The 19,866-nt window shown below is 35.2% G+C and overlaps 1 protein-coding gene across 4 annotated transcripts in view; it reads right to left on the reverse strand.

The window, feature by feature from the left end:
- Nucleotides 1–4,559: 4,559 nt before the first annotated feature.
- The window catches only part of PPARG (peroxisome proliferator activated receptor gamma), a 60,587-nt gene continuing 45,280 nt past the window's right edge, over nucleotides 4,560–19,866 (reverse strand). For all 4 annotated transcript variants that reach the window (XM_049826783.1, XM_049826784.1, XM_049826786.1 and 1 more), the window contains exons 5-7: nucleotides 17,066–17,265; nucleotides 12,422–12,872; nucleotides 4,560–5,015 (exon numbers count right to left, since the gene is read on the reverse strand). In XM_049826783.1, coding sequence (XP_049682740.1) covers nucleotides 4,768–5,015; nucleotides 12,422–12,872; nucleotides 17,066–17,265 — 899 coding nt within the window. In that variant the 3' untranslated portion in view covers nucleotides 4,560–4,767. The remainder of the gene's footprint in view (nucleotides 5,016–12,421; nucleotides 12,873–17,065; nucleotides 17,266–19,866) is intronic.

The raw sequence follows: 19,866 nt of genomic DNA on the forward strand, positions 1-19,866 counted from the left end.
TAACAAGTAGCAGTTACTTTCTGCTGTCTGGAGTTCTTCCACCCAGAGATCACTAGTAATGGTTTCTGGTTAGGAGCTATACTATAAATGAATGTTATGTATGTCCTTGCTTATGTGTGCACACACATATATTACAGTATTATATTGCATCTGAAGTCTTGGAATCTTTTCCTTACTTCCTTTTGTTGTTGGGTGGGTTATTGGCTACTGATTGTTTTCTTAAAGCCAGTGAGCAATATTTAAGATGTGCTGCTTTGCCACTCTAGTTTCACAGTTATTCCCTGCATATCAAAAGAAAGAATCAGAAATTCAGAAATTGTTTTTCCTACAATTATCAACATTTTCAGGGCTAGTTAGTGCTGGTAAGTGTGCAAGTATATTGCTGTATTCATGTAGTTGGAGACACGCCTATGCAGCTGATTATTAACCACCATAAGCAAGGCAGTCTGAATGGGATTTAAGATGAGGCATGTAATTTTTTCCAATGCTTGAATGAAAACCTGAAGCATTTGACAGGTGTATGATTGAGCTGCTGATCCAGGAGGCTGGTTTGTTGGGGTTTTTTTCCCCCTGATTTTTGTCTTCCTGCTTCTATAAATCTCTAGCTTCATCTCTGTATTGCTTATGCTTACAAAGCTGATGTTACCTCCTTTTAAGGGAGAGATACTACCTCTTATTTAAAAGGAAAAAGTCCCAATAAAGCGCACTCAACTTCAAGACAGAGTTTACAATTGCAAATCAAATATTAAATCCTGATTCCCCCAGGGCTTAACTGTACCAGCAGTGAATTGAAACCCAGAGTGTGTATGCTAAAGTACAAGGGCAGGGTAGGGCAGGCCTGAGGCTCTTCTAAAGCTTTGTGACACAAGTCGTGACGATTGTCAGGAAGTCCATTTTCTAGGCTTCGGTATTTTAGACTACTGAAGGGCTGTCTATGTTAGGAAAAGATTATGTTAGGCACACACAACTCAACCGCTTGCTTTCATGCCATGCTGAAAGGCAGTTGGTTACCTGCATTAGTAGAATAAACAGTTTTTAATTGCTGTTATGGAAACAGTGATTAAAATTGGTCTCAGCTGCCTTTGCTATGATAATGGTGATGCTGGAAATGTTTTCTCTCATCTAAATTTTCATTTTAGGCCACTCCTCACAGCAGTATTTTCTGTAGAAATGGTCACCAATAAACTTTGAAGAAGGTAATCTTTCCTGTTAAATAGAGAACTTTGACCTTCTACAAGAAATGTTTTGATGACTAGTTGATGCTTGAAATGGTGAGGGAAATAGACAGATAGTTGCTGGATATGCGCAGGTATACCAAATGACTTTCTCTGGATGTGATTTACCTCCAGTGTTTTTCTACTGAAAAAGCAGATCAGTGTAAAATAGAAGGCAGAATAGCAGCTCAGAAGTTCTAAAACCTGTGGGAATGTACCTGTATCCCACTCAGCACATCATCTCTGAAGATGTTATGTTGTGGTGAACAGATGACTAAGGAAGGACAGTAAAACACAAGTGAAATGAAGGTCTTCAAAGGAAGGCATATACCAGCTGACTGTTTCTATTTTTGAGTTGTTAAATGTTTTTAGTAGCACTGAAGATCAAAAAACAAATTGTTCATTTATGGCACGACCCATTCTAACCAAAACTCTAGAGAGTCCGAAAATATTACAATCTACTTATAAACTCCCATTAGCAAGTTTTTTTGTTTTTAATAAATAAAGTCCCATAGAAACAGAAAGTATTTACAATTAGATCAAAATTCTGAATATAATTCACAAGAGAAAATGCTATTTTTTGAGAAAATGTTTTCATATCCTCGTAACAGTCATTTGTTCTAAATTAGTACATAGCAATTGTCCATTAAATGAACATTTTTCCCTTAAGACCTATTCTTGTAGAAAAGTATTTCAGGCAAAACTTCCTAACCATGATGTAACCATTTAGAATCAGAACATTTCTGTGATTACTAATTCACATGAAAATTAACATTTTCCATGGCTTGAGGAAAACATGATGAATAACTATCAAAATGTAAGAGAAGACAGGATGTAGGGAGAACAATATATTTTATTAGAGCAGCTTATACAGTTGAAAGAAAAGTATAGGCTTTTGGGCATTTGGTCACTTCATCCTAATAAAGGATAAGACCTGTTCCTGCAAAACTGACTTCTCTTTTATCCTTAGGCCATTATGACTACCATTACGCTACCACTCCCAAAATATATGGATTGTATATGTCCATATTGGACTGAATGGCTTAAACACTGTCACTGCTAAACCGCTTCTTTCAAAAATATTACCACTTGCAATAAAATAGAATAAGTTCTTTGAGTTGTTTGGCTTCTTGGTGACACAGAATTTTTTCCTGTAACAAAGTAATGAACTTAATTTCATTGTCACTGCATCTTTTCTACTGTCATTTTCAAATATTTTTTAATATTACTTCCATAAGAACATGCCCTAGAACCCTTGTTTATTTGAAACTAATTCTGAACTCTCATTTCTAGTGAATCCAATGTGAAATTGGATTGTATAAGAAATGCAGGCTCAGATTGATAGTTTTGCTGTGTGTTACTATTATAGGAATTCAGTATTGGAGCTGTGGTCCGTCTCAGTGCCAGTTAATCTTTGATATGTCCTCCTACAGGAGGGGATGAACTCTGCAATGAAACAGAGGTTCTCCCACTAAGTGATAGATGGCAAAATTTCAAATGGCCAGTGTCCAGTGGAAAACAACTTTAAACAAGGGGAGAGAGAATATTTTCTTTTGAATTGTAACAGGCACAAATTAGCGTGCATGTAATTCCTGTCAGAATCCGATGCCCAGCTAGCACAACGTGTCTATCATGAAATGTGCAGGAAACATGCAATCTTGAGCATTAACATGCAATATTCCATTTGCTTTAGGGCAATAATTTCTAAGCTACCTGAAATGATCTCTTTATGAACTTAGTGAAGATCAAAGCTGTTCACTTTAGCCTCATACTGATTTCATCTCAGTGCGATTTCACCTGTGGGTTTCAAACCTTGAGGCTGAATGATCCAATTCTCCAAACTTCCTGGTGGGCATAATGCTAACTACTGACCACAGGCCCAGAGGTTACGTGAAATAAGTGGTAGGAAACATTTTCAGGTGTAGAAGGCATGAGCTTAAGGATTTATTTTAATATTTGCCTCTGTCAGACTCTTCATTGCATAATTTGCACCAACTTAGATTTTCAAGGTCTACATTGGGAGTAAGGCCAATTTATACTCCCTGAAAATCCAGTCTGCTCACATATACACTTACAGTACCTCTTGGTCCACTTGTGTATCACCACTGAACTTGTCTCACTAAGTTTAAGGCACACTTTTTGCTACAGAAATAAAATGTGGACATGGTGAGGAAACGAAGGTTCTTCAATTGAGGACCGCTCCTTACTTCAATATCTATGTTACAATTAGTGGCTTTTTTTCCCAACATTCCCTCTTTGGGTCCACCAGTGTGGATCATACCTGCTTGACTGTGTCAGGGGTCACATTCACAAACAGTAAATGCAGGCAGGCTAAACGTGAATCTAAGGGAATCTCACATCAGAGCTGAGAATACCAAAAGAAGATAGTATAACTAAATCTACCTTCTGTTAAAATTTTTCACTCTCCTATGCTTTGGTCCCAGTGGAAATCTTACATGACATTATAGGGCAACATAAGAAATAATAAATAGAAATAAAAAATTTTAACAATCTTAACAGCAGTGAACATCTCAAAGTATTCTTGTTCCCAGTGATAAACAGTGATAGCTCAAGTCAAACTAACACGGTAGAGTTTCCATTACAGGTTTATGATTTAAAGAATGAATTCAAACTTTGTTTTGGTTTAGGAGGACTCACGCTTTTCTAGTTTTCCATGACATTTTTGACTGAATAGTTTCATCGCTCAATGATAGTTCATCAAATAATTTGGGAAGGCCAAGTGGTTTGTACAAACCTGCTCCAACTACAGACTCAACGGAGTGACTGAACGCTGCTGCACCCTGTGCCTTGGAGGCCGGGGGGGGCAGCTGCATGGTGTCTCCACGCTGGCTGCTGCTCCACCTGCCTCGGACTTGCATGAGCAGAGTAATTGAAAAGTCTCTGCCTCCTAAGAGCGATGAGCAGTGCCTATTCCTTAATGAATTCTGGAAATGGCACCTAGTTTTTGGGCTTGCCCACAAATGATGGGCTTAATTCTTACACTAAGACCTCTTTACAGAGCTCTATCAGCATAAAATTGTATTACGGTAGGCACAAATATTGTCAGACCTGACGTTTCTAACTTTTGCCTTTTAAGCTATCATAGGAAGTTAAAGTAATCTGTGATTCAGTTTTATTTTATTTTGCTGCTGCCTTGGGAGCACAAAATCAAACGTAATAGTTAAAACGTTTCCCTGGAAATGTTTAAGGAGAAAGATTTTTATTTTTAAGTTGAAAATTTAACTGCATGCTTAACCAACTTCAGTGAAGCATCAATCATACTGGACAAGCAATCTTAAGAAATAAGATAGTTTAAAAAATTAATTCTGAAAATACTGCCAACAATTTCATGATATAGATATTTTTAATATTAAAAGTAAATTGTAAATGTGTCTTTATAAACAATATGCATAAAATAGATCTACTATACTAAGCTCTCTCTCTTTAAATGCTGTTTCACAGTAATTTCTTAGGTATGCAAAGTTTTCCCTCAAAGAAATAGTGCAATCTGAAAAACATACATTATGTCAGCGAATTAGAACTAGTATGGTCATTAATATAAGTCTTTATAGATTTCTTGTAGGAGTGGATGAAGACTCATATCTGTCTCCGTTTTCTTTATTATTTGCAACAGCTGCACATGTTCCGTTACAATCTGTCTGAGGTCCGTCATTTTCTGAAGCAACTTTGCAAACAGCTGTGATGATTCTGGATGATTGAGCTTCAGCTGGAGCTCCAAAGCTTGCAACAGATTGTCTTGTATATCTTCAATGGGCTTCACATTTAACAAACCTGGGCGATCTAGGAAAAAAAAAAAGGGAGTTGTAAGTTTATGAAGAACATGGAAACATCGATCTCTTGTATTAATTTCTTAAAGATTTCTTGGCATATTAAGCATTTACATATGGCATTTCTGAGAACTGTTTGACAATTTCTTAAGGTATTTATTTGTAAGGTTTTACCAGATTTTGCTCAAAGAAATTTTAGAACTAGTCTTAGAAACAGTTCAAACATTTATGTGGTGCAGATACAGAGACAGGTTTATACAATGCTACAGTGCATCCTCCACAGTAAACTGGGAGTGTTTATGAAAAGGAAGAGTGAGGTATAGTTGGGGGATAAACAGGTCTGTATCAGGTAATTCACTTTTGGAAAATCAACATATACTCAGCTGGATTTGCACGTAGTTGCTACCATTAAAAATGTTTCCTGCTATGGTGGCTGCTAACCTATCAAAATAAATTTTAAAAAGGCATAAATTCAGCTTCTGCAGTCATACTAACCTGGGAGATTTAAAATTCACAGGTTCAGTTCTTGTCCACACCCAGGTTCCAGTTGCTATTAAGAAGTCTCACGATAGCTTTTAGCATCAGCTCATCAGCTCAGCCACAGATGCTTATGGCAGTGTAGGACTGATAGATGTGGCTTGTACAGAAATGCCTTTTCTGGGCTCATGCCAACAGAGAGTTCTCCTCCATATGGAGGAATCTGGGGTGGATGTTTACAACCAAAGTCAGCTATTTGCACTGCCACAGCTGCAAGAGTCCAGGATTATCTTTGGCATATCTTATTCTTCAGCAAGAAGCAAAATCTTTCTTTTTTAACCATTATTATCTTTCATAATAATAACTGTTCTGCTATTTCTGTCTGTCCCCAAATACCTTCTTAAGTTGTTGCAATTATTATTTAACATAAGTTGTAACATTTGTTTTCTAACTTGAGGTAATAAAATTATTTGATTCCACAGCCATGAAAGTTAATAAAGTTGCTTAACATTAAATCCTCACATATGACAATGACTATCAGTAATTTGTTACTGCTGAACTACTTTATACTTGGTAATGCATCCTGATTTATCAGAATACTCCATGAAAAAAGAGTTAATAATTTAAACATTTGCTGTGTAGCTATGAAATAATTTCATAGGTTGATCAGTAAAAAGCAGTGCCTATAGCTAGCCTTATATTACTTCCCTAAGGCAATATTTCCATTTCAGAAAGGACAAGTGGATGATCTAGATCAAAAAATAAAAAAAATAGGCCGTTATTTCCTGTGATCTTAGTAACCTTTCTGTGCATTCAGTTCTACTAACTCAGCTTGGCTCGTGTTGTATACTGGAAAAAAGGCTGAGAGAAAACAAAGCTCTTTATAAATACATTGGGGTTTTACTTCACGGATCAAAAATTGGAGTGTAAACTAAAAGGCAAAGTTGGCATGAAAACAAATGAGTATACACAAGCCGTGAATACATGTAGGTCACTGATTAGGAAAGGATAGTTAACTCTCAAAGAGGTGAGGTTTGGGGATAGTTTTTCAGCAATAGGAATAACGGCAAGTTTGTATACGGAGCTTGATATTTGTTTGATGGTGGTTTTAGGAAGTGAATGCTTTCAGTTGTAGGTGACGGGACTCAGTGACACATTTGGGTCCTCTTTCCATTTGGTATTTCATCCTAAAAAGCTGTGCTTGTCTTGCAGAGATCACTTCTTTATACCATTCAATTGATAATACCATAAAATGTGGTTCAGAAAGTCTGTAAGTAAGTATCTGCAAGCAGAAAATTTTCTCCAGACAAATGGCTCCTTTTTATTAATTTCCTTTGGCACTATTACCAAGTAATTTTTTAAAGATACTTAGAGGATTTTTGATAAATCTTAGATATTTATTTTTAGATTACCTAAATGCATTGCATGTGCTGCAAAATCGAGTTGCCTTCTTTATATCTTTCAGAAACTTCCCAAATTTCAGTACTTCAAAGCTGTTAATCGTTTTGGCTTTGGGTTGCGGTAGCTTTAAATTTTACTTCTGTGTTGCAGACGAACTCTGAACTAGCTGGGTATGACTCAGTGTACAGTGATAAAAAAAAAATCAAAAAGCACAAAGACTGTGGCCTTGATTTCCTCTGAGATTAATCTCCATTTGCCCCCTGGTTCTTTCATGGTGGGAATTTTTAGGGTGTGAGTTTTTCAGATGTGAAACCCAGTGCAAACATTGTGCTCCCCACACAACTTTAGGACGCAAACCCAGGAGATCAGTACTGAGTCTGGAACTTACCAAGGAGCCCCCCGAATTCAGGTGCTGAAGGTCAATTGAAGTTCAGTGAGACTTAAGCGCCTAAAATCCTTAAGCTCCTTTGAAAAACCCAGTCTAATGTTTTTAGAATGACCCAGTAGAACTGGAGTCAGAAAAGATGACTATGACAAAAGCCTAGCAGATCATCAGATGTTATTTTTAAATAAGCCAGTTCAAGAGGAAGGAAAATTCCCATTGAAGGCAAGAGAGATTTGTCATGAATAAGAACTTCAGGATATGGACATTATTTTTTGGGTGTTGACAGTTTGCTATACTTTCTCAGTAAAAATTTCTTACAGAGGAAAATGCTGTCTCTGTTCCAAGAAACTTACCTAAATCAGAAAAAGAGGAAATAAGAGGCAAAAGCTTTACTATACAGGTATTATGGTATATTTCAAGTTGTTAAGATGCTCTTAAATATATATGCTCCAGACCCATTGGGTTACTGTACCAAAAGGTGTATTTTGTGCAGTAAGGAGCTCGAGATATATGTGGCTTGTAGAAAAATAATGCAAAGGAAATGATTAACAATAAGCCTTGAGAACAATTTAGATGGAGAAGAGGAAGAAACAGAAATGGGAGTAAATGAGATGTGACACTGTGGTGGATGCCTACAAAGAGGTTAAGACAGAATTGCTGTGTGAAAGCTCCCAGAGAAAACTGCAAAGGGAACTGATGAGGGAAGTGAAAGACAGAAACTAATGAGTTGTAGCAGGACATTCTTACGATACAGTGAAATTAGGTTACAGAAGGCCAAAGGACAATGTGTTGAAATGATTAAGGTAAGAGATATCTAAAAGTGAATTGGACACCACTTTTAAACCTCTCTGATACTGCAGATTGTTGATAGAAGTTTAGGGTTTTTTATGTGCTATTTGCAACCTGCCTTTTATCCATTCAGACTATGCCAAGAGAGTACCACATTTCTCTTTTTATTATTACTTGTCTTTATTCAGTTTTTCTTTAGGTTTTCATCCATTTTCATATGGCTGTTTCACTTGGTTTGAAAATTCTGCAGGAAGCTGTTCTAAGTAAGAAAATGTTCACAGTGACTGGGAAAGGCTAATAGCCCCTTAGTTTTGAGTGTCAACAGTATGACTTTGTGTAAATAGTGTTCTATACTATCTCAGGGAAAAATATTTTGTTTGTTTATTTACTTACAGATTTGGATGCTTCTTTCAGGTTCCTAACAATAATTACAATTTTTTTCTGTTCCTCACATATGAAATTGCCATCAACATGCCTTTACCCATACCTTTATATTTTAATATCGTTGATTAAGTGCATTTTGCATTTAAATACACATTCTAAAATCTTAATACGAAAAACAGTCAAAGACATGGCTGACTGAACAACTGTGCTACTTCTTTTGCTGAGACAGATATGACTCAGCAGTTTGAGGTTTTTCTTCTGAGACTGTCACATGTATTGCAGTCACCAGGATTTTTGTTAAAAGCCCACAGTGATTATCTGCAGTTTTTGGCCTGATTATGAAGCATTTATTCGTTCTAACAGGTTTGCTAGTGCAGGATTTTTGTAGCAGTCAAATATGAACTATTTCTTGGTACTATTCAGTGATAAAACTTCAAAATTTGCTGATCTCAGATTGTAGCAAAATTATTGAGTATAGTGTTTAAATAATCAGCAGTGATTCACGGCTCAAAATTTACTGTAAAGAACACACTCAGAAAACAGAAAAAGTGAATGTAGCAGCATTTCTGAACTCAAATACTAGTTTGACTGCATGTTGACTAACAGAGTCTGGGTCTTTACGAGTATACCCCACTATAATTCCCAAACACCACTATATCCTAAACACTGCAGAAGATAATATACAAAAGTTCAAGTCCATTCATGATATATACACATGCCATAAAATTACCATTGAGCTTTTTCTTTATTTGACAATAACCTGCTTGAATGAGTTTGCTCTGTTTATAAATGAGGATTATCCCAATAAGGCTTGGACTTCTATCTTTCCTGCCCAAACACAGACATCCAACTTGTTCTCCTTAAACCTTATAATAGACTTCATTAGCTCAGGTATATATAATATTTTTAAAGATGCTTCAAGTTCTTTAACATCTATACCATAGCACTCACTACTGGCTGAGGATATGCCTCAAGTGGCACAGAGGAATACAATGGGGAGGAAGAATATATTCTTGAAAAAAGTTTTCCAAATTTCATTTTACCAAAGCGTACTTTTCAAAGCTACCATAAGTAAACGAATGTTGTAATGAGAGTTTGGCATTGCTGTTAATGGCATAAAGCATTTCTTTTGCAAAATCAAGGTAATATCCTACTGCTCACACACATAGTCTCTCTGTCTCATCAGCATTAAATTCAGAATACTAGAATTTGTTTGGCATTTACAATATTGTTTTAAAGCACAATATACCAACATTAAGAACAACTTTTCGTCTTTGTAATAATGAGTTCAGAGTAACATTTGGAATCATTAAGACAGACTGAGACTGCACTGAGCAGCTCAGAAACAATAAAATGATTGACTGTAAAGTGGGAGTACTTTCATTTTGTTGCTATTACAGTTAATTTGCCAGCTTCTTATTATTGTTATATGGGTATTTTGCCTTTTTACATAGAATGCAAAAGCAATTCTTACGATATCAAAAGGCTGAACTGTTTTATTGGATTTGTGGCAAATTCCAAACACTTACTTCACAATGAAAAGCTTTCTACATGTAATGTTCCAGCTGGAATTATCTTTCTCTTTTCCTTCCCCTTCTCTCTTCTTCTTTTTAGAGCTGTATAAGAGAGAGCACCCGTGGAGCCAGCAGAACTAGCGTAATTTCACTAGTCAATAACAGATTCACTTAGAATTAGAGCATTTGGCTAGGATCTTTTTTCATTTCACAAACTGATTTTCTTTTTACCATATTTTTACACTGGATTTCTTGAAGTGACTTAAACATTACAGTATTCCTGCAGCTAATAAAGTCCTTGAGGTAAGATGAACTGGTTTTGAAATCCTATTTTCAATGAAATAATCCTGGTTCGATGTTCATATAGTTCTTACAGAAACTAAGTTTTGTAAGAACATAGCTCTTACAGAAACAAGAGCATCCGAAACATCTGAGAAATAAGATTTCAATTCCATAGTACATAAGATATTATAGTCCCACAGAATGAATTCAATAGATATCATATCTGCCTGTAAATTCCATGACAAAAGCCATTCTCTAATTGGCAGCAAAGCTTAATTGTTTTCAAAAGATAAACTCAATTTTTACAAATAACTATCATGGTTTTTTGAAAAAAAAAAAAAAAGTTCTATATGAAGATAGTGAGAGATCTTTGTTGTCAAGAAATTAAAGGATTTTCCTAGAAAGGACTGATTTATATTTATATGGATTTATATATTTATATGGATTTGCTTCAGAGTTATTTAAGAACTAACTTAAAATTCAGTAGTTTTTTTTATGGATCTCTGTTTACAAATTATTCTTAAAAAAGAAAGACTTGTTGATAAATCTGATTCAACACAGTCAATTTTCTTCTGTGGATCATTGTCCTCCTGAGATCTAAAATGTAAGATTAGTTACATCATACCTATTTCCTCTAATGTAAACCAAACATCACTGAAGCATAGCAGACCTAGCTTTGCAGACTGCAAGTTCCCTTTTTTCAATTAGAAGTGGATTTTGAGAGGCCTGTTTCTCATCTGTCAAATTTCATTATATTAGAAAATGCAAAATGTTGGCATGTTTTGTTTAGTACCCTAATAGGCTTGTATAGTTTCTCCTCCCCCATCAAACCCAACTGAAAATATACCAGTAACTTATTTTCCCTTCCTGAATTAATTCAGAGTCCTCAGGGATCATTGTGTTCAAAGGTTTGCACAAGAAAATGTCTTCTGGGAAGTGTACTTGTTTGAAGTGGATTTAGTTAGTCTAATAAACTATACTGTGACACCACATTTTTACTGAATGAAATACAGTGCCAGAAGTAATTGTATGTGATTTTAAATGAAGCTATATGTAACAATGCACTCTCAACATAATGTTTGTTTTTAGAACAATAGCATGTGGTTGTTGTGTTCGATTGCTTAAACATAATTTAATAACAAAATACTCTGCATTTCTTTATGGAGGATCTGAATTCAGAACATTCAGCACATTCCTCCCATTGATATCTGCAGTAACAATCTAAGCCAAAATACACACAAATCAGTAGGGTAAATTTTTCTTTGTGCAACATCACTAACTTGATACTATTGGCCAAAGTTAAAGACCTTCAATCTGACCTGAAACATATATCTGATATCTCAGGTTCTCAGTGGAAATGTTTCTAAGTGAACTAAATTGGGGTAACACTTGTTAATTCACAAAATGTAATAGCTACATCAGCTCAGAATCAGATAGAACATACTGACTGTCTTAAAAAAAAGCTGAAAATGCAGTGTCCTTTTTAATGAAGTGTTAGAATCTGTGTAGTCTGATACCTGGGCTTTCGGATTCAGGCTTTGTTCAAAGCATAATGCATAAAGATTAATACAAACAGAGCAGCTTAGGAAATCTGAACAGAGCAGACACACAATGCCTGTTTTTCTCAGGCATTAGAAGACTGTCTTTTTCCTGAGAAATGCATTCTCCCCCTTCCCTTTAAAGGCAAACAAAACCTTGCACAAATGAAAAAACAACAACAACAACAATAAAAAAAACACCAGAACAATCCTGTAAGCCAAATGCAACATATATTTTGAAATTGTTATGGAGTCAAAGCTACTTGTGTACAATTAGCAAGCCACACAATCTAATTGCAGGTTTAAAAAACCCTCATGCAGAATTTTGACTTTTAGAAGCTCTTGTCAGTGAAATTCCACCCTTCCTGTTTTCAGATAGTCAGTCCTGATTTTGTTTTCTAACTAAATTAACTGCTGATTCAGCAGGCATTTCCAGCTCTGTCATTAATATCAGGTCATTTACATTTTCAGTTTCTGCCTGAAACTGAAAAAAGGGCAAACAACATCCAGAAAGCTGAAAATTAATAAAAAACTATGTGTAAATAAACTCACTCCCATCCTGTAGTGCTGAGCACTTTCCTGTTTGGACAGGAATTAGAAGTGTCAATTCTATTATATAAAATATCATATTAAAAAAGGCAGCACTTACCTCCACTTAGTATAATGACAGCTATAAATATTGCCAGGTCACTGTCATCTAATTCCAGTGCATTGAACTTCACAGCAAACTCAAACTTGGGTTCCATAAAGTCACAAAAAGGTTTTCTCAGGCTCTTCAGAAACTCTCGTGTCATGAATCCTTGTCCATCAGATATAAGAACTCCATCTTTATTCATCAGAGAAGCCAGGAGAGTATATATGATCTCATGGACCCCATATTTCAGGAGAGTTACTTGATCATTCAGGTCAAGATTCACAAAACCTGGAATGTTCTTGGCAAATTCTGTAATCTCCTGCACTGCCTCCACTGAGCGAAACTGACATCGCTGGAAAATGCGAATTGCTACCTCTTTGTTCTCCTCCTGCAGTGGTGACACATGCTTGCACTTGATCTGATCTTCTCCCATCATCAAAGAGTTCATGTCATAAATAACAAATGGCTAAAAATAAAAGGAAAAGACAATTTACTTTCAAATGTCATTTCTATGAACATTTGACACTTGAGAAACTGAAGTAGCATACAGAGGTATAACTCATCAGAAAGTACTTAGAAATCTATGAGGAATATATCAAGGGTAGTTGACCTAAAAGGGTTAAATCTTCATAAACCTATTAAAGCAAATTTCCTCACAATGTTAAAATGATTTACAGAAAGGACAAGTAGTTCTTAAGGACTTCTCACATGTTCCATGAATCCACATTCTAAAAATAGGACTTTAGCTGATACTTTTTGAATAATTGGGGGCAGGGGGTAAGGAACACTGTTTTAAAATATCCATGATTTTTGCTGCTTTTTGTTTTGTTTTGTTTTGGTTTTTTGTTTACTTTGCAGAAGTTCTGTAATACCACAATTCGAAGTTTCGAATGCTTGTTAACAAAAGATTAAAATGTTACTCCTTTTACCTGAATTTTAATGGCTTCTATTAAACATAATCTAGTAAGTGTACAGTGACATGTTTGCACTTCTGATGATATAACTTCTTTTTTGTAGAAAGACAGAGTATATTCATATTTTGATTACTTCATATACTGTCACACTCTTTTCAAGTTCTATCCTTCTAGAAAATACTGCAAGTAATATCAAGTTTATGGTATTGATTATCTGATAAATTTAACCTTTTGCTGTTAATTCCTTTAAAAATAACAAAGTTAGGATATATTTAAACTCAAACAACTTGACAATGGGAAAGAAAACACAAATAACACGATACAAACTACAGCAGCACAATTGAGAACACAAGAATGAGTCTGACTGAAATAAACTCACATAGAATAAATCAATTTTGAAAGCAGATTAGAAAAAGTAGTGCCTGGAAAACTTTTGTTAGGATATGGAAACTCTATGTTTCAGAATATGCAGAAGCAGCCCCTGGTTTTAAAGAAGTGGTTAAGTGAGGATTTCTTGAATTTATCTGAAGAATCTTTTCCTTAGAGGATAGATGAGTAAATAGTTCATCGCTGCACTGAACAAATATCTACTGATATTAATAGGTTTGTTAACATACTTGAGTAATTAATTAAAACAGCAGGAATTATACACCAACAATTGGACAAAAGAAATGCATTTTTTAATTTAAGATCCTTTATGATTACAGATTCTAATGCCTTATTCATGTGGGTGCTCACTCTCATGGTTTTATATCCACTATAAACAGATTCAGAAATAACCCAAGACTTCCTATATGTAGTCAGTGTTCCTCTCCCACAGATCAGCTTCTGGAAACTCCTAAAGTTCTATTCCTATTTGACTAAACCAGTTTTGAAGTCTATTCAGTGCTAAATTATTATGGAATTTTTAAAACTGAAAATAGCTACTTTCTGAAGACGATATTGCCCAGATGCTTATCACTACCCACCAGCTAGAGGTTACTTCTCCCATCTCCCATAGCTCTGTAGATGGAGACTGTGGAAGCGTTCGGTCATCTGTTTCAGGCTAAGTCGAGCACAAAGCTCTGACCTGCTTTCACTAGGAAGAGAGGGCGCGATGACAGCTAACAGTTTTGTCTAACTGATACAGCTGCTTGGAAAAGAGAGGTCTGTCTGTGAACTGAAATAATAGGATCTGCACAAGAGGATTTCAGCTTTCAAAATGGGTTAGTTAAAAATCAATACTCTGCTGCTTACAAGACCAATAAAACTAGTGCTGTCACTGTCACAGCAACCACAGGCAAACATAGCTCCAGACCATGAGATTCTGTTAAATAGAGTGTGAGGTGTGACACTATTTTTCCACTTGCACTAGGATTTCAGTGTGAAACTGAAAAAACAAACACACTGCACTGAGAAAAGCCAGGAGGATAAGGTGTTTTTCAAGATGTAATGCTATTTTGGCAGCAGAAAAAACATTTAATACATACCTGTGCATATGTATATGCACGCATATGCAAAATAGTGGAATAACAAGACTGTAGAGGAGGCTTTTTAAATGTATGTTTTAGTACTACTAGGTCATTCTTTCCTTTTCTTTCTAGAAAATCTTAAGTGGGAGCACCAAGTACAAGAAAAAGTCATCTATTATGTGCATGTACACGTGCTTTAGAAAGACTATACTATGCCACCAGCCTACTGACATTAGAAGATGAAAATCAAGAAAAAGTTCAAAGGAGCTAAAGAAATTTTTAATATAAAGATTCAGATGAACCTTGTGAGCAGAATGTTATGTCAAATGAGCACTGTATATCCCAGAAGAGGATGAGTTAGTCATTTTAGTTTTGGCACACACATTTAGCATATCCAATAATTTTCAGATAATGCAGATGATATAGCAATTAAAAACTAACATACATTTAACCTATGCCCATAGTAAACAGTTTGATGTTCCAGAGCACAAAGTCAATTCAAATAATATGGAAGTTGTAACCATTAAATACTGAGTGTCACCCCTTCAGTGTTATTTTTTTAAAAAAAGACTTGGAAATTTGCAGCAATGAAAAGCTGAATTCTATGTCTATTGGTTTATTGCTATATTCTAATCTGACAAAGTGTTAAAGCTTTCAATTAAAAAAAGAGAACATCGTTGATGGAATACTACATATTTACTGCATGAGTATTGCATTAGTGTAACTTTCAGACATGATCAAGTTTCATAAGCCCAGACCATTGTTAAGTACTCAGCACAGCACAGCAGCAAACCACACGCCAATTGATTTCTACGACAACTTCCTAGAACCTTGCAGAACAAAAGTAGGATCTGTGGATGCACTTGGGACCTCAGAAACAAACGTCCCAGATTTCTCAACACATATCTGGAAAAAAAGAAGATGAGAGCACCATAGGTAACCCTGCCCAAACTTCTGTCGTGTTCCAGAGTGTGCACAGTGGGCAGCTGCAGAAAAAGGGAGCAGGCCTCGTGACATTTTTAGGATGAAGAGGAGTAAAGAAGATATATAATTACACACCCCACTTCTATTCTATTGCCTAGTGCAGGTACACAGTTATTGAGAACACACTTAAAAAACCTAAACTGCTGTATTAATTCTTTCCAGTAACCTATGTTTCTGATATAGAGAGGGAACTGTGGAAAGATTTGGAAAAAGCAGCAATGCTCAAGGGGAATTAGTGTATCAGCTTTCTGCAGAATAAATAAACTATGCTAGTTCAAACATTATATACTCCATGATGAAAAGCTACTCAAATTTTAAGTGTCCACCATACTTGAAGTTTTTATGTGAGTGGTACAACCAAATTAGGGACAATATTTAAATTATTATTTTAACTGCCTTTAAAGAAAGAAAGCCTAAAATACCTCCAAATTCTTTCCTGTCTTTGAAATTATTGAAGAAAATTAAATAAAGTCTCTGTTGTAATCTTGACAATAAAGTGTCTGCCAATGATTCTATAAAACAAACTAGGAGTTATAAGTTTTGGAAAACTATTTTGCTCTTTAGGTGTTAAAATAGTGACAAAATTTAAAACCTTCCATAATTATCAGATCTTCTTTATCCTCCTTCTCACTGATACAGAGGGTTGTTATGTATTGCCAGTAAAGTTTCCAAGGCAACCCACAAATACACATATCTCTATTCCTTACTTTTCAAAGATTTTGTTGTACATTCTCCTAAAATTCAAATTGCACCAACACAGGATACTGATCTGATCCAAGATAAACCAGTTCAATGCAGGAATTCATCAGAGCATCATAAGAATAAGCACCATAGTTAAGGCTAATGATGGTGTTGGTACTGGGAATCATTTGATACTTATGAAAAAGAATATTCCTTTGGGAACAGCTAGTTCTGATAATATGATATGATACGGATGCTTGAATAGTATGGCAACCAATTCCTGACAGCTAGATAGCCACCTTAAACAGATAGTGTGGAAGATAACCTTTGGTGAAGGAGAAGGAAAACGGGAAGAGTGGATCGGAGAATACAAAAAGGTTAAGATGACCTTCAAATTCTTGTACTAGTTTCAAGTATTTTATTAGGTGAACTTGGAGTTTTTTCAAATAATGTTTACTTATCCTATCTAAAAACATTTCCTGTGTTTCAGACACAGCTTGAAATATGTAACTGCCAACAGCAAAGTTTTTTGTGTCGTGTTTTTTTTTTTTTTTTAAAGATGTGTTGTCAATGTGGTAAATCATTTACTCAAAAGAAAGGAAAAAAAAAAAAAAACAGAGGGAACTAACTGATTTGTCTGTCGTCTTTCCTGTCAAGATCGCCCTCGCCTTGGCTTTGGTCAGAGGGAAGGACTTTATGTATGAGTCATACAAATGCTTGGCAAGTGCTCGTAGATCAGCAGATTCAGGGTTTAACTGGTCGATGTCGCTGGAAATCTCTGCCAAGAGCTTCTCCTTCTCCGCTTGTGGCATTCGCCCAAACCTGATGGCTGAAGAAGATGACAAGCAATTACTATAGCTATAGTTGCACCTAAAAAAGCACATTTGAGTAGCTTTTTATGTCACCTTTTGTTACAAGCTCTTGAAGTTTTTATTTAAACAGTACTTAGGCAAGAAAAAAAAAAAGATTATTTTCTCCAGTAACATAGGCAAAACAGCTTCAGTGCTTAAAGAAATGTAAACAAACAAATCTCAAAGAGGAAATAATCTATGTGCCGAAACAGTAAGATTACAATATCTTGTTTGGAAATGCAAACCTACTGTCAGCTTACCTGGCAGAGTTGGTGAAAACCACCAATTCTACCTCCAATCTAAATAAAATTTAAAGAATCTTTAAGATATTAAGATTCTGCTGGCTTAGGGTAGGAACCACCTTCCAAAATTCTGTTGGCTTAGGGTAGGAACCACCTTTCAGCCTCGTATTGTTTTGGGCAAATCACCATATGGATCTCAGATTCTTCATTTGTTTAGAAACAAAACACTTGCATGCCTTGCAGGAATAAATTCCTAAATAGTACAACAGAACTTAATGTAGCAAGTGCTATAAAATGTTACCAAAAGGAATGAGAAAGAAGGTTGCGCAGGAAATAAAAAAGCCAGAAAAGGCTGAGTTCTTCATGGTAACTCTACGCGCCTGCGCTATTGAAAGCACAGAAAATGGTTCTACCAAGACATACAATCTCACAGTTGCTCAGTACCAAGGTAAGGCAGGCAGGCAGGCAGGCTGTAAACCTCCTATTTTACATCTAGGTACTTACTATCCAAGACACTATTTATTCATATGGGGACTGACTTGGAAAATATTTCGAATGAGCCATCAAGATCAAGACTGATTTATCATATGGTATTTCAGTAAACAGAATTTATTTTATTTTACAAAAACAAAACAGAACAAAAGAGCATCAAAACAAAAAACAGAAGGAAGAAACAAGGGTTTGCATTTTGGCCTTAGGAGGAATAGAAATATTATAAATATTTTTTCAGCGATTAGTGTCTTCCCTGGATAAAATAAAAGTGCTGTTAAGATCATACATATGAATGATTATACTAGGGACGTTTGTTTTGGAAATGACCAGCCACTTTCCTTCATGAGTTTGCTTGCAGTTGTGCTGATGGACAAAAATGACACTTTTTTTCAGGAATAAATAATTGTGCCAGAAAACATAAAAACCCCATTTGTCATATATTATATTTAGCGATCAGTTCTCTTATCTCATGGCTGTAGAAACAAGGTTGTTTATTTTTACAACTGTACTACATTTCTCTTTCAGCAAACAGTCTCCAAATGATGCATGCTGTATATTTCACATTTGCTCAGGTATTAGAGTTAACGTGTCAGAATAAAAATAATCATGAAAGGAAACCTAGTTCAATAAGTACAAACTAACATACTCTATTCCCCGCCCCTCTCCCCCCCCCCCCCCCCCGCCCAAACATCTTTTGCCTACTATTTTTTTTGTATGGGAAATTTTGAATAAATGCCAACTGATATTTGTTTTGGATCACATATACATGGCATATGTATTTTTTTCTCTCTTATGGGAAACACTAAGTATTCTTAATCAGCTACTAACAATAGTTTTCAGGGAGACATCACTGCCCTCCTTTCTTCTGAGAGCAAAACATTTACAGAAAAATTATTAACTTCATATTAGTTTATATGACATACTATAATGGCTCAAAGAGACTGAAACCATTCTGTAAAAAAGTAATGTGAATGGATGGACATATGGTAATGTTAGTGATGTATAAAAAATTGATATCAAACAAAAGAAGAGTTCATATTTGTACTTAGTGTAAACTAAATAAAAAGATGAAAAAATTCGACATAACTATAAAGGAATTAATTCAGCTGCATATGCTTCCATGGACACTGTGAATCAAGACCATTTTGGTATTTTCATTTTGCAGTTAAAATGGATTGTCTCACTATTAAAAACTTGTATTTGTAGTTAACACAAATCCTTTCTGTTTTTTTAAAAAAACTTGTATGGATGTTGATAACCTTAAACCCATGATACTAATAACTGCATTTTAGACATTCTTGAAGATGTAAAATGAATGAAGTATGAGTATTTAATGAAGTAAATAGAGTGAAAACTCACTGAGAATATGTTATAGCATTTCCGCATTATTTATTTTCTGATACTTAAGGACTGATTCAATAAAAAGAATCAAACTGTCAGCAACATACTAAAGCTAAAATATATTATTACATACATATTGTAAGAAGTTGTTACAGGGACAGCACATATAACTAAAATGTGGGGTCAAGAAGGTGTTAAAATAATAATATAGCTAATAAAAATGTTAAAGGTTAATTAAATGTCCATGTTGAACAGTGCAGCTAGACATTTGTTAAATTCATATTTTCATTAAAAGCCATTATGTTCTTCACTAAACCTGGTTTCAGATTTAATATTAATTTAATATTAAATTTGTGAAATTTATAGGATTATGTTTTATGATTAATTTGTCCACTTTTCAAATGTGCATTTTACAATAGCTTCATCAATAGAAAAAAATCTTGTGATACTTTGATGCTACTGATTGGGTTCTTGCCAACAAATTCAACTCCTCTTCACCATCTT

This window comes from Accipiter gentilis, chromosome 23 (assembly GCF_929443795.1).
Source record: "Accipiter gentilis chromosome 23, bAccGen1.1, whole genome shotgun sequence".
Taxonomy (NCBI): Eukaryota; Metazoa; Chordata; class Aves; order Accipitriformes; family Accipitridae; genus Astur; species Astur gentilis.